This window comes from Girardinichthys multiradiatus, chromosome Y, assembly GCF_021462225.1.
Source record: "Girardinichthys multiradiatus isolate DD_20200921_A chromosome Y, DD_fGirMul_XY1, whole genome shotgun sequence".
Taxonomy (NCBI): Eukaryota; Metazoa; Chordata; class Actinopteri; order Cyprinodontiformes; family Goodeidae; genus Girardinichthys; species Girardinichthys multiradiatus.
In genome coordinates this window covers 37,169,945-37,183,473 of record NC_061818.1, presented here as the reverse complement: position 1 = coordinate 37,183,473, position 13,529 = coordinate 37,169,945, and the positions used below count along the sequence as shown (strand labels likewise).

General features: G+C 41.1%; 1 protein-coding gene across 2 annotated transcripts; it reads right to left on the bottom strand.

The window, feature by feature from the left end:
• Positions 1–1,865: 1,865 nt before the first annotated feature.
• On the bottom strand, positions 1,866–11,945 carry LOC124864997 (zinc phosphodiesterase ELAC protein 2-like). 2 transcript variants are annotated; one of them, XM_047359975.1, is made up of 24 exons: positions 11,232–11,945; positions 9,738–9,788; positions 9,579–9,649; positions 9,134–9,198; positions 8,998–9,055; positions 8,849–8,917; positions 8,646–8,759; positions 7,153–7,208; positions 7,018–7,076; positions 6,868–6,940; positions 6,674–6,786; positions 6,507–6,605; positions 6,285–6,423; positions 5,038–5,123; positions 4,772–4,893; positions 4,569–4,665; positions 4,327–4,465; positions 4,212–4,250; positions 3,979–4,088; positions 3,341–3,440; positions 3,137–3,257; positions 2,692–2,770; positions 2,386–2,530; positions 1,866–2,290 (listed from the first exon to the last, which is right to left on the bottom strand). In XM_047359975.1, the coding sequence occupies exons 1-24, from the start codon at positions 11,543–11,545 to the stop codon at positions 2,039–2,041; spliced, it is 2,571 nt and encodes an 856-aa protein (XP_047215931.1). In that variant the 5' UTR covers positions 11,546–11,945; the 3' UTR covers positions 1,866–2,038. The 2 variants fall into 2 exon arrangements, with proteins under 2 accessions (XP_047215931.1, XP_047215932.1); XM_047359976.1 differs by having other exon boundaries at positions 4,772–4,872.
• Positions 11,946–13,529: the final 1,584 nt, after the last annotated feature.

Here is a 13,529-nt window from a genome sequence, read left to right as displayed (position 1 = left end):
TAATGTTACTTCCAGATGAAACATTTAGATCAAATTAAAAGATTACTTTAAATCTGCCAGGGGTATGAATAAATTTGGACTTAACTGTGTATTGAAAAGCATACATTTTGTTCAATTTGTTTTGTTTAATACAAATATAAACTAGCAACTCTGGTGTTGTTATAATGGTGCTCCAAACACATACAATTATTAGACAGCAAACAGAGGAGAAAATAGTTTATATAGAATCGTTTAAAGTGGATCTTTATGCACTTTGTTAAAATCAGACTGGCAGAAAAACATGTTCTAAAAAGAAAAATAACAAAGAAAAAGTAGTTTCTCTACGCTGTTTGGTCATTTTAAAAAAAATAATAAACTTAATTTTAATATTTATGTCTTGTAAGGATATTTTATTAGCTTATCTAGCAAACGAAACCCCTCCTCCAGCTTCATCTGCGCTCCTCTAAATGTTAAAATAGCGTTGGGTGCGCTTCCCAGTGCGCATGCGTCAGTGGAAGTCAGAGGAAGTATCCATACCTTTAACTGATTGATTTAAGGATAAAAAGCCTCTACATTTTAGCTTAAATGTGTCTTACTTTACTAATATTACATGTAATCTGTACAAACATATACTGTTGACACTAAGAGTCAACAGGTTGATCACAGTGAAGAGGAGCTGCGTTCTTGGGCAGGACAGGACGTCAAACGGAACCGAGTTCAAAGAATTAGTTCTGTATATTAGCCTCTGCTTTCAGAGCGCCACCTGCTGGACAAATGTTTCAATCCCAAATAAAAAACAGCAGGGTTTTACGCACTGCTTGGACCGGAAGTATGTCCATAAGTTTCTGAAAAGTGATCGGGGCAGATACATCCTGGGGTGACGTCTATGCATGTATACATATGAAGGTTTTATTTCTCTATGCTGAGGTAGAATCAGGTTTTACATGTAGAACCTGAAAAAGCAGTCTTGGAAGGAAGAGGATGATTGGACCTAAGAACAAACAGGATGCTGCTTTCAGATGAGAAGGAATTTAGAAAATACAAATACAATACTTAATACTCTACTTTATTTCATACTTATGCTTTCTGAAAAATACCTGATTACATAATTTTCCAAACAGACTAGAAACCCTGTCAGACAATTCTGACAGTAAAATGGGGTCCAACCTGGAAGACACCTGCTTTTCCTTTTTTAACCCATGAAGGTTCTGTGCTGGAAGCGTTCATTGCTTCTACTGTTAAATAAAGGATTCATTGTGTGGCCATGAACTTTGGGTCATGACCGAAAGAACGAGATCCCGTATACAAGTGGCTGAAATGAGCTTCCTCCGTAGGGTGGCCGGGCACTCCCTTAGAGATAGGGTGAGGAGCTCGGCCATCCGGGAGGGGCTCGGAGTAGAGCCGCTGCTCCTCCACATCGAGAGGAGCCAGTTGAGGTGGCTCGGGCATCTATACCGGATGCCTCCTGGACGCCTTCCTCGGGAGGTGTTCCAGGCACGTCCCACCGGGAGGAGGCCCAGGGGACGGCCCAGGACACGCTGGAGGGACTATGTCTCTCGGCTGGCCTGGGAACGCCTTGGGCTCCCCCTGGAGGAACTGGAGGAGGTGTCTGAGGAGAGGGACGTCTGGGCGTCTCTGCTGAGTCTGCTGCCCCTGCGACCCGGTCCTGGATAAGCGGAAGACGACGAACGAACGAACGAACATTGTGTTCAACCTTCATCTGAAGCAGCGAAACAGAAACAGTGTCAGCACTAAACCTCAACTTCACAAACTGCTACTTATCTGCAGCTGTACATCAGATCCAGATTTGTTTTCCAGCTCCATCACGGATACTTGTTAAGAGAGTGTGGAGCTCTAATCCTCCAAGTAGAAACTGTATGGAGCAGTTTGGTGTGAACTTGCTTTATTCTGTTCAATAAAACCAAACTAAATTCAGAGCTTACATTTTAGGAGGCATCACAAGAAAACTTATTCTGTTTTGTCAAATAAAAATCTCAACTTCTTATAAATATAAATTAATTCAGTATGCTCTCATGCAAAGTCCATTTCTCTGGATGAATCAGCTGGTCTTCAGCCTCTTTGTGTCTATGCTGTGCATCACCGTCTCCTCCTCCTGGTCTCTCTTTGCTCCTCTTTCAACCTCGGACCTTCTGAACATCTTCTGCTCGCTGACCACCTCGTTGGAGCTTCCTCTTGGATTTCTCAGCTCCCGCTTCTCTCTTCTCTCCTCCATCTCCTCGAGCTCTTCAGCAAAGAGGGTCTTAAGTGCAGGAATGAGTTTAGGGAGGATTTTAAAGTCTCTGAAGCAGATCTGGAAAACAAGAAGTCATTTCTAAAACCAGAATCCATTTCAGACTGTTTTATGTGTGTGTGTGTGTGTGTGTACATATGGTATCTGAGTCTTACTTTCATGTGGTCGAAGGATATTCCCACTTTGTCACTGAAGTCTTCACTGAAGAGTGGGATCTTGGCGTAGCGTTGGCTAAAGTGGTTCAACATGATGAAGTCAGCATTCATCTTCATGCCGATGCCGATGGCCTGCGAGGTCGTGCTGTCAGAAAACCCAAAGAGCGATCAAAAAAAGGAGTAGATACTCCATGAGAAGAAGTATTAAAAGAAAGAAGAATCTGCAAACATGGCGATAAAAACCTCAGTTCCCTTCATTTTTCTTGGTAAATCACATTAAAGTAGCTTTCAGTCAGATTCTCTCACCTGTGTCTTTTCTCAACAGCTTCCTCCTCGAGCTCATCCTCCAGTGTGGCTTCGTGGATCAATAAAGTTGCATTCTTTCCTGCAAAAAGTCCCCATAAACTCTGTATGAGACCCATCCTTTCCCAGAGGAAACCAGCCATGTCCTAATCAAGACTAAGAACCAACAGTATGTGCTGATCCAATGCATTGGCAGCAAACAGGCACAAGAACTGTAACGCCCTGCTTGGTCAGAATCCAGTCAGGCCATTTTGCCAGAATCAATAAGGAATGATCTCATGGGAACCTATAAAAGAATCTGGGAGCAACATGAGTGAGGTCAAGCATTAGGAAATATCTGATAAATGATTCAAAGCAACCTGTGCTGGTAAGCTGCACCTTTTATTAAACACTGAAATATTGAAACTGTGCTCTGGCGTATGGGCTTTAATCTCCAAGCACGTCTTACCGATATTTACGAATGCGTCGCAGGGCATGGTGTCTCCAGAAAAGGCCAGCTTCCAGCCTGACTGGTGCACAAAGCTGCAGGCGAAGGCATTCTTGCAGTGGCGCACACCGCACGTCCGGAACTGAGACACAAAAGCATTATTTAGTGAGTCTAAACCTCCCAAAACGTTTAAAACGAGATGAGGAGGCTGACACAGCTGCAGACCTCCTCCAGGTTGTTCTTTTTCAGCATGGCCTGGATGAACGAGTGAGTCTTTGGTTTGGACACCTCAGCATCATCACACAGAAATCTGTTGGGGATATGACTGAAAAACAAGAAACAGAAGAGAGAAGCTGTGCTTTAATAACCTGCATGGATTTAAAGCTTCTTCAAACAGATATTTCTACAGAGCTTAGAGCTTTACATATGGAACCTGAAAAAACCAGAGGCTGTAATGAAAGAAGGACAATGGATGAATGGATGGAGCGACAACTGATGGATGGACAGCTGAAAAAACGTCCTAACTTTAGAGAAATTTAAGGAGTAGAAAAAAGGTCCAAAACCATCTAGAACAAACAAGGGTCGAAGGTTTTTAATGATTAGGTGTTTCAGAAATGAATGGATGTTATAACTGGGGAAAATATTTAGCATTTCAGAATCTATTCTGGGTGACTGAAGCAATAACAGAACTGGAAGCATGTGGTGCCAAATCAGGCTGGCTGCATGGTGCAAACCTTTCATTGTGGATAAAAGAGCAAAAGCATGCAGGAAACATCACATTTAACAGCTTTGGATTTTTCCGGTTCAATGCATGAACTACACCAGAGCCTGGCGCTGTTACGAGTTTTTGCATTTCAACATACTTGAAATGACTGAGGATCTCCTCACAGTAATCATGATACTGTCCGAGCCACGCCATGATCTGAGCTGGAGCCACCAAGTAGATGGGGCTGAAGGGCCTTCCTAAGCTGGCCTGGAGGCAAAATAACAGTGTGATATAAACATTGTGGCACCTGTTACACTGAATGACAGAAAAAAAACAAACACGTTTTATGTCTTCTTATGCTTTTTGTTAAACAAGTAAAAGTTTACATACCAGCGCCCGTTGTCTCTGGTACAGCAGCTTTATCAGACCCTATGACCAGCATTAGAGTCTGGATTATACCACAGGTCTGTTACCGTTCACATCAATGTGTCGCAAGGCCTCTTACTGTGTGATGGTCTGCATGCAGGTGTGAGATGAAGACAGTGGAGATCTTGGATAAAGCGTCATCCACATCATCTCCATAATGTCTGCAGAGCTGACCGAAGGTTCCCTCTCCACAATCCAACAGCAGGGACTGACTCGGACTTCATGCAGAGACAAGCAAATATTGGTTATTATGAAAAACAAACAGTAACTGTGAGGTATTTAGCTGATCTGTTACAGTTGAAATAACAGTGATGTATTCACCTGATGTTCACTAAAGTGCCACTGACGTTTCTGATCTTCATCGGAAGAGCCGACCCCGTTCCTAAAAAGACCACCTCTGGGTGTTTGTCACCTGGAACTGCAGCGGAAAACAAAACGCTTTGGCTTAAAATTACATTCTCTCAATAATTATTCCTCAAACATGATATAACATTGTGCAAAACATAACCTGTCCCTAAACTGACCAGAAAGCTCTCGCTCTTCTGCTGAACAAGTTCTCCTGCATTTTTCCACTTCTTCCAGAAAGTTTGTAACCTCGGAAGCTTCTTTCACAAACTCCTCCGAGCTGCAGGAGGAAACGGCGTCTCTAACATTAGAGACAATAAAAAAAAGACAAACATTACAGTCCACAAGAAATACTTGCAGGCAGTTTTTATCAATGCTGTGAAGAAGTGGTAAAAACGGGTTAAACAGCTTAGAAACAAAACAAACTGACGTCGAGGACACCAACCTTTGCCACTCCATGACGGGTCGGAGCTGGAACTTGAGCAGACACTCGGCTCGGACGTTTGGGACGTGCAAAGCAGCCTGTGGTTGCTGAAAAACAAATCAGCTAATTTAGATCCAGTTGTGTAAAAAACGGAGGGATGTGTTGAGGAACTAAAACTCCTAACCCGATGAAAAACTGAGTTCTTGTTAACTAATTTCAATGTTTCTAGATGCAGCTGGTCTAGATTACTTGCTTCATGCTGACAAAAAGATTGAAACAGTGACAGAAAAACAACCAAAGCAGTAAACAAGACGAGGCCTTAGAGACCAATAAGCTCTTAATAAATCTTAGTTGTAAAATCAGTTTAATTAGTATTTTTAGCTAATCAGATTTAAAACATCCCTTTTTTAATCTGCAGTGGTAGGTTTAGAGAATCAGCAAGCAGTTCCTTTGTTTTTTACATTTCTAATAATTTAGCTTCTAATTAATAGATAAGGACTTTTGGTTCTTTTATTTCTAGATTTTGGTTACTAATCCTGATACTATATACAGAAACCTCCTGATTCTTCATCGACTGTGACGAAGATCGCTCAGTGCAAAAAAAAAAAAAAAAAAAAAAAAAAAAACTAAAATCATGTTTCAGGCGAAGTGTGAGAAATAAAACTCTGATTTTTGATCAATTCTGAGGCTGATTAAGGTTTCTGAACATCAATATAGCTCAACGTATTTTATACACACCTTAAAGTAGCTACTGGTTTTCCCAATTCAGAGCTAAACAAATAGCCTTCAGTACTTGTTCCTGGTTCAGGTTTTCAGCTTCATTTTATACTGGGAGTTCTGGAAATATTCTCCACTGCACTTTGGTGTAGATTTTGTTTGAAGCAAAGATCAATGCGCCTGAACAACTCTACTTCTTGCCCTTTAGCGCTTACCAGTTCTGCATAACAGTTATGTAAGGTAAGTTTATTTATATATTTATAATTAGCTTTCTGAGAACCTCTAGAGGAAACCCAGCTGAAACGAGAGGAGCCTGTACCACAGTTCGAGAACCCTGGAATATGAAGACATCTACCTGACAGGTGAACCCTGGCCCAAACCATCTCCCCTGCTATGACGGAGAGGTTGACGTTTACCGCCCTCATTTAGTTAAAAGTTCATTCAGGTTTTGAAAACTGCTTTAGTTTCATCTCGCGTCTCGAGTTTATCCAAACCGATTCATTCTGAGTAGTCAAGGAGATCAGTGGACCATATGAATGCAGAAACATTACCTTTGCTTTGTAGGCTTTAAGTTCTGGAAAGATCTCTGGATGAATCATGTTGAGCTGAGTCTGAATCTTGTGACTTCGGATGTTATGGACTGTGCAGACCTGTTCATTGAGGACCAGGTGTTCTGTTGTGGATGGAAACCTGCAGAAACCCAGAATACTCTCAGATATTCTAGCTCCACTTGAAATATTGAGGTCTGGTATTAAAATGATGCAATGTAAAACCTCTCCATCCATTCTTTGTACTGATCCGTTTCCAGAACAGACTCTGGAGTCATGTGGACAACCAGCACAGCTGAATCCTCTGCCCCTCCAGTCTGGTATCTGAAAGAGACAACAAGTTATCACACTCTCTTAGGTCCTTAAATGTCTTCAGATAATTGAATATTTACCTTCTCAGCGGCTGATTGGTACAAACACCTTCGATAAACTCCTCAGACGGACACTCGACTACGATAAAGACCGGCCCGGGGTCAGTGGGAGTACAAACCTGCTCAGGTCGTATCTGTGAGACAGAAGCAAACTGTGAAGGAGCTGATGAAGTTTGGACCTGTAGTCTGATGAGTGCCAGAGAATCAAGCAGCACCTCTTTTCCATCATGCACGATGGTTTTTCCATCTTTTAAAGCTGTGATGAGAGGACCAATAGCCGCTGTTCCGCTGCATTAAGACATTTTATGAAGAAATCAGGTCAGGTGGTCAGAAATGAACACATAAGGGGACATATGGCAACTTACACAGGCAGTCTGAGCTCTTTGGCTTGAGCAACCAAGAAGTTTCCTTTCTTGGGATGAAGCTACAGGTTGGAGAAGAAAGTCAGAAACAAAGACTGCACTCTCAAACATGAAAACATTCATTTTATGGCTGCCAACCTTGCACACAAAGGCGATCACCAGCGACGTATCTCTAGCTGCTACACGTCTTTCACCTGAAAGATGTTTGACAAGAGTAACCCAACAATTCAGAGCAGAATCTGGACATTTATGCACACACTAAAGGTCTGATGGTGTGAACTGTGTTGGTATTGCTGGAGCTCAGTGCTGGGTTCAACACAGCTGGTCATAACATACCAACTGAAAGACAGGAAAAGCGGAGGCGTTCCTCAAGGCTCGGTTTTCAGCAAACTTTATTTACACAGCAGTGTTATAAAACAGCTTCACACAAATACAACATTAGGAATTTAATGACGTATAAAATATATTTAATATCTATATAGAGCCCCCAGTACTACATCATCTCTAACCATTTGACATTTTTTCTGTTTTACCACATGACCACATTCCCCTACAATCATTAGGCCAGTATGTCCAGAACATCCATGAATGAATGGAACAGAATTTCCTTCACCTTAAAGTCTTTCCTTTCGGTCCCAAAATGCAAGGTTAGAGATCAGTACTCAACTAGACTGAGGTCAAAGACTCACTGACACTGAGCAAGCAAGAAACCTAGGTGTCATAATGGATTTAAACACAAATAATTAACAACCACATAAAGTCTAGTACCAGATAAGCTCGCTGACATCTATAAAAATATTGGCAGCATCAAGGGACTTCTCTTTAAAAACACAACATAGAAGAACTGCTGCATGATTTTATGTTCAGTAGGTCAGATTATTGAAACTGTGTGTTTTCAATAATATAAAACCAATCGGTGAGCTGACACCATGTAACAGGGTCATATAAATCCAGGTCTTAAATCACGGCGCTGGCTCCCCGTTTCTCTAAGGTCAGAATTTAGAATCTTGTTGATGGTCTACAAGACACTGAAAGGTCTTGGACTAAAATACATTTCAGAGATGCTGGTCCGGTATGAACCATGTAGACCCCCTGGGGTCATCAGAAACCTCCTTATTCACTGGGAGTTGAAATCTCTAAGTTCACCCAACCATCTAATCCAAACTGTCCCTCTCAGATAAAAGGAAGTTGGTAAGGATGATGAAGAACAACCTAGGAAATACCAAGGCTCAAGCCTACATGACCTGGAAAGTGCTCGAACACCAGGGTCACGGTCTGCAGTGAAACCAGTTTTACATCAACATGGACGGCAGAAATCTAAGGCTAACTATGAGGACAAGCTAAAAATCTTCCCAAACGCCTGACCTCAACCCTGTTGAAAACCAGGTCTGTGGTTAAAGATGGCTCTATGTGTTGCGTCGACGGTGAACTTGCTAAGGAACTTAAGCAAAGGTTATTTGGGTGTATGGATAATTTAGGCCTGTGTGTATAGTTCTGATCCTGTGTGGATTTGAGAAAATCCATAATTCAAACCTGAGCCACCAATTATTGTGTAATCATTCTATCTTGGCAAAAGAAGACATTCATCTCCACGTATGTAAACTAACTGAGCTGAACTGCAGCCTTCTCACCTGATTCATCTACTCTGCCGTTATGGTGAAATCCATCTCTCTTTGGAGAACTCTGGGCCAGGCTGCTTCTATCAGACTTGGATGAATTTCTTCCTCTGTCGCTCCTTGACTTGGCTACAAAATAAACAGTCAGCTAATAATCTGAATGCCATTTGGAAGACAAAGTTAAATCCAAAGGAATGAAAAGTATGATTTGAATTTACCAAATATTGGCACTTGATACACAGTCATGGTTTCATCTCGGTGCATCTCTTCAGTGTACGGTCGAACGGCTGTGAGGACATCAAAACATGAATAATCCCACCAATAAACACGATGTAAAACTACATTACAGTAAAAAACGTCGTCATACACAGCTTGATGTCTACCAGAGGGCCAGAAAAGGACTTGATGGCATGCAGATAGTTCCTCTGAAAGATAAAAAAAAAGTCAGTCTCTGCATAAAATGTTCCTGCAGCTCTCTGCAACTTATATGTTTAGCTTCTCACTAGCTGTGGAGGTCCAGAAAGCACACACTCGGGCACGCCGGTGTCTTTTAAGGTTAATATCATCCCTGCAATACATGATATTCAGAAAATAAAAACATCATTAACAGGCAGACATTTTGAATTTACAAAAAGTTATGATATAAAACAGAAATCAGCTAGTTAAAGCAGTTTCAAATGCAAAGCTGGCATTTTATCTGAGATATAGAAGAATTACACCCAAAGCCCCTGTCATTATTTTACAAAAATGAACCTGAAATTTGTATTAAACTTTAAACTTGCATTCTGGTAAACAGCCAGCAGGAGGTAAAACCTCTGGCAATGACTTTAAAATACTCTTTGGAAACTGAAATAAGTTGTAGCTGGGATATACAACATCCCCGACTGAAACAAACTTCCTCTTATCTGACATGCCAACCATGATTTAAGATGAGAATCGGCCTCTGACCTGATAAACCTCCAACATTCTCCCAGCTCAGTCGGGTCAGCAAGATGTTATCCAGCCGAGCAGCCTTCAGCCTGCCAAAGTGAAAAACCTTCATGTTAGCGCTGTTAACCGTACCCCAGCAGCCAGGCCGAGATGAAGAGGAGGTGTGCGGTGGCTTACTTATGTTCCTGCATGAGTCTCTGGGTTCCTTCTCCACAGTTGAAGAGGTACCTGCAGCACAGAGATGGGACGTTTGAAAGCGTTTATTCCTCTTGTGTGTGTGTGTGTGTGTGTGTGTGTGTGTGTGTGTGTGTGACAGGACACACTAGATTTCTTTGAGGTCATGAGTTCAACTTGCAAAAAGGATGTCCTTGTAAGGAAGCTTGGACGGCTGGATCCATGGTCAGATAGCTAAATGGTCAAACGTGGATGGACGAGTCAAACAAATCGATGGATGGATGGATGGACAGAAGAACACAGGAATGAATGGATGGATGGATAGTGGAGTGGATGGATGAAAGGATGGATCGAACATGTAGGCAATCAGAAACCAAAGTCTGGAAATACAAATATTTTTCCATACTTTCCTTTATTTTTCCCTACTTGTCCAGATCTGGGGAATAATTTCATGAAATTTCTGACTATTTAGTCTGTATAGGATGAACCCTGTTTGTAGCCTGGGATAAGATATTCTTAAGCAAATGAGAGAGATTCTCCAGTGATGATGATCTCTAGTCATACCATAACTGTGACAGGAGAACATGGTCTAGTGTAGTTTGTGAAACGTCCATCATTGAGTGATGCTTTTATTTTGAAAGCACATCCAAAAACGTTACTTTTTCGACAAACTGAAGTATTCTCTCAGTTAGAGTCAACAGGATACAGTAAACTATCCCGACTAACAGCGCTATCTACCACCAAATCCACAATGCTCCTGACTTCTTTACCAACATGACAGAAGTTAAGTTAGCCGTTTTTGCTAGCTCCTTTTCAGAACCAGGCAGAGGCTCAGCAGCTACTTCCTAGAAGCGTGACCCTAACCAATAGGAGAGAAGGTGAGGCGGTGACGCTGGTCGAAAGACCGCCCCCTTTGTCTCAGTCTTTTTAATTTAAAAGAAATAAAAGGGGTAGGAAAAATAAAAACAAGAAATCCACTTGTATTAAATAAAGGAAAAATCTACAGTTCAAGTCAAATTAATGGTTTAAATAAGAAGTGGATAAATAGAAATATATGTATACATTTATATCTGATTAATTGATCAATAATTTAATAAATCGTTTTAATTTTTTGCATATAATGGCGCAATAATTTACATATCTGGCTAATTTTTGGCCCAGAAAATATTTTATTGAGTCATTTATTTATTTATTTCTGTATTTATTCTTAATTATGGTAGGATCGGTCCTCCATATCTATCTCACCGAATTTTTGTTTGTAATGTTTGTACATTTAAAGTCATTTTACTTTGGACTTGAAAAGCTAAAAATGTGGAAAGAATTGCGCTGAAATCCAAAGGAAGCTCGGCAAAAACACGTGACGTTTACTGGCTGTAGTTAAACTACAATCTGCTGAAATTTATGTTAATAACGGTAAACGCTAGTGTTTCTTAATAATACGGTACTTTAACTGAAACAAATGCTTTTTATGTAATATAGATTATGTGATGTGCCTACCTGTTGAACTCAGAGAAGACGTAAAGCGACGCAGGGCTGTCCCTGCTTCCGGCACCGACCACCTGCACGTACACGGTGGACGGTCCGTGAACGTCTCCCCGCTTGCTGCGGCTCTCCTTGGTCTTCACCCGGCGCAGCGTCTGCTTCTGCGGCCTCTTCGCTGGAAACGGATCCCCAAAGGTCGCCATTGACCGGTAAAAGTGGAAAACACTCCGGTGGGGAGAAGAATCACGGCGTGAAACCGTCACAGCAGCAGATAGAGCTCTGCCTTTCACAACCAGCAGCCTACAGAGCCTCACATGGAAGCTATTCATGCTAAATACGGCATCTGCTCATTAAAATATCCGAGACAAGTGGTATTTAAAGTCCGGAAGATCTCAGTTAACAGTCCTTAGACATTTCTACGCCGTTTTTTTTTACCTGTTTATTACCCAACATGGGCTTTAAACCTCATCCACGGAGCAGTAGAGGTTGGTCAACACATGCGACCTCTCTTCCGGCATGCAGTGACGAACGTCATCAACAAGATCCCACTTCTTAACGCCGATTGGTGGCCGGAACTTATTGCTAGGTCTATGGACCAATCAAAGCACAAGGGAGGTGGGAATAGAACATCTTGTTTTATGAAAAATAAACGCCAAGTAATATCCTATAATATCTTCACCTCTTACTGAAAATTATGTTAAATAAGATTTAAGATTTATTTGAATACAAAAATGTCGAGACATTAAAAAAGTTTTTAATCATCTTTTATCCTGTGTTTTTACTAATATACGCCGACTACAAAACACATCTGAGTATTTTAGTATAAATTTACACTGACAGTTTTTAAAACTCACGCTGAAGGAAAAACAGCACTAATTCAATTTATGTGTATTTGATGTGCATTTGACATCACAGAAGGCACAATAATTGACAACAGCAAATATGATGGCTGACGATTAACTCTTAAAAGACAGTGTCTACAGTGTCCAAAGTATTTTTACTTATGATCATAGTTCAACCTTATTTCAGCCATAGTTTGCATGTTTTTCCCATGCATGCTTGAGTTCTGTCCTGCTCCCTTTCATGCATTAGACAAAACCTTGTATCTCCAAAAATATAACTTTTCAGGAAAAGTAAAAATAACTTGAGGCACCTAAAGGCTGGAGATAGGCACCTAAGCTGGTGCTTTTCCATTGGAAGTGTAAAAACAGATGTTTCTGGTCAGATGTTTACATCCACTTTTCACAGATTAAAAGTTTGGATTAACTGTGGATTTTTTTCTATTCCAAACAGGTTGAAAATTATACATACATTCATCCAAATCTGTGGTGCGTAATGTCTTTTAACATGACAAGGCAAAGGCCCATTTCCCTTCTTTAGTAATCATGACTGACTGAAGCTAGTAGTTTCTCTGAATGAAAAGGATCTGTTTGACAACATTTCTGGGACTGACCAAAACTAGAAGCAATGGAAAAGCCCAAGGATGTCAGTGGATATGCAAGAAGAATTATAGATTAACACAAGCTGAGAAAGTTTTTTGGAGCCATTTCTAAACAACTGCAGATTCCAACAGCATCAGTTCAAGCAACTAGGTAAGATGTGCCACTACTTTACCAAGTTCTGGAAGAAGACCCACAGCAGTCACATTGAGTGGAAAAAACCTGTCAAAAAGTGGAAACCGTGAAGTCACTTTCTACAGTACAGCCAATTACACTAACTTTGACTGGGAAGGTGCTGACTCATACAGAAGCCCCTACTCCAAATTTGCCTACGTGGACAAGCCAGACACACTCCGGAGAAAAATAGTATTGTTAAATGGGACAAACATGGAGGTATTTGGCCACAATGACAAGAATCATGTTTGGAGCAAATAAGATGAGGCTTTCTAACACAAAAACACTATATTAAACTGTCAAGCAGGGTAGTGGCACTATCATGATTTTGGGCATTGCTAAAAAGGAGGTAAAAAAAATTAAGCAGGATGTCTGCTTCCAAGTTCTTCAACTTCATCTCCAAGCAACAACCAGATGGTTGAAATCCAGGCACAATTTTGTGTTCCAACAGGAGAATGTTCCCAAACACACATCCAACATGGGTTTGAAATGGATAAAGAAGCCCAACATCAAGCTTTTAGAATGACCTTCCCAAAGCTCCCACTTCAAACCCATTCAAAATGTATAAACTAACCTTAAAAGCTGGGTTTGTGCCTGGAAACCGACCAGTTTAAGTAGACCAATTCTACAGAGAAACGTGGTCAAATATTGCGTGACGCAGCGGGAGAGAGTGCGACCCATTTATGGAGGTTACGGTCCT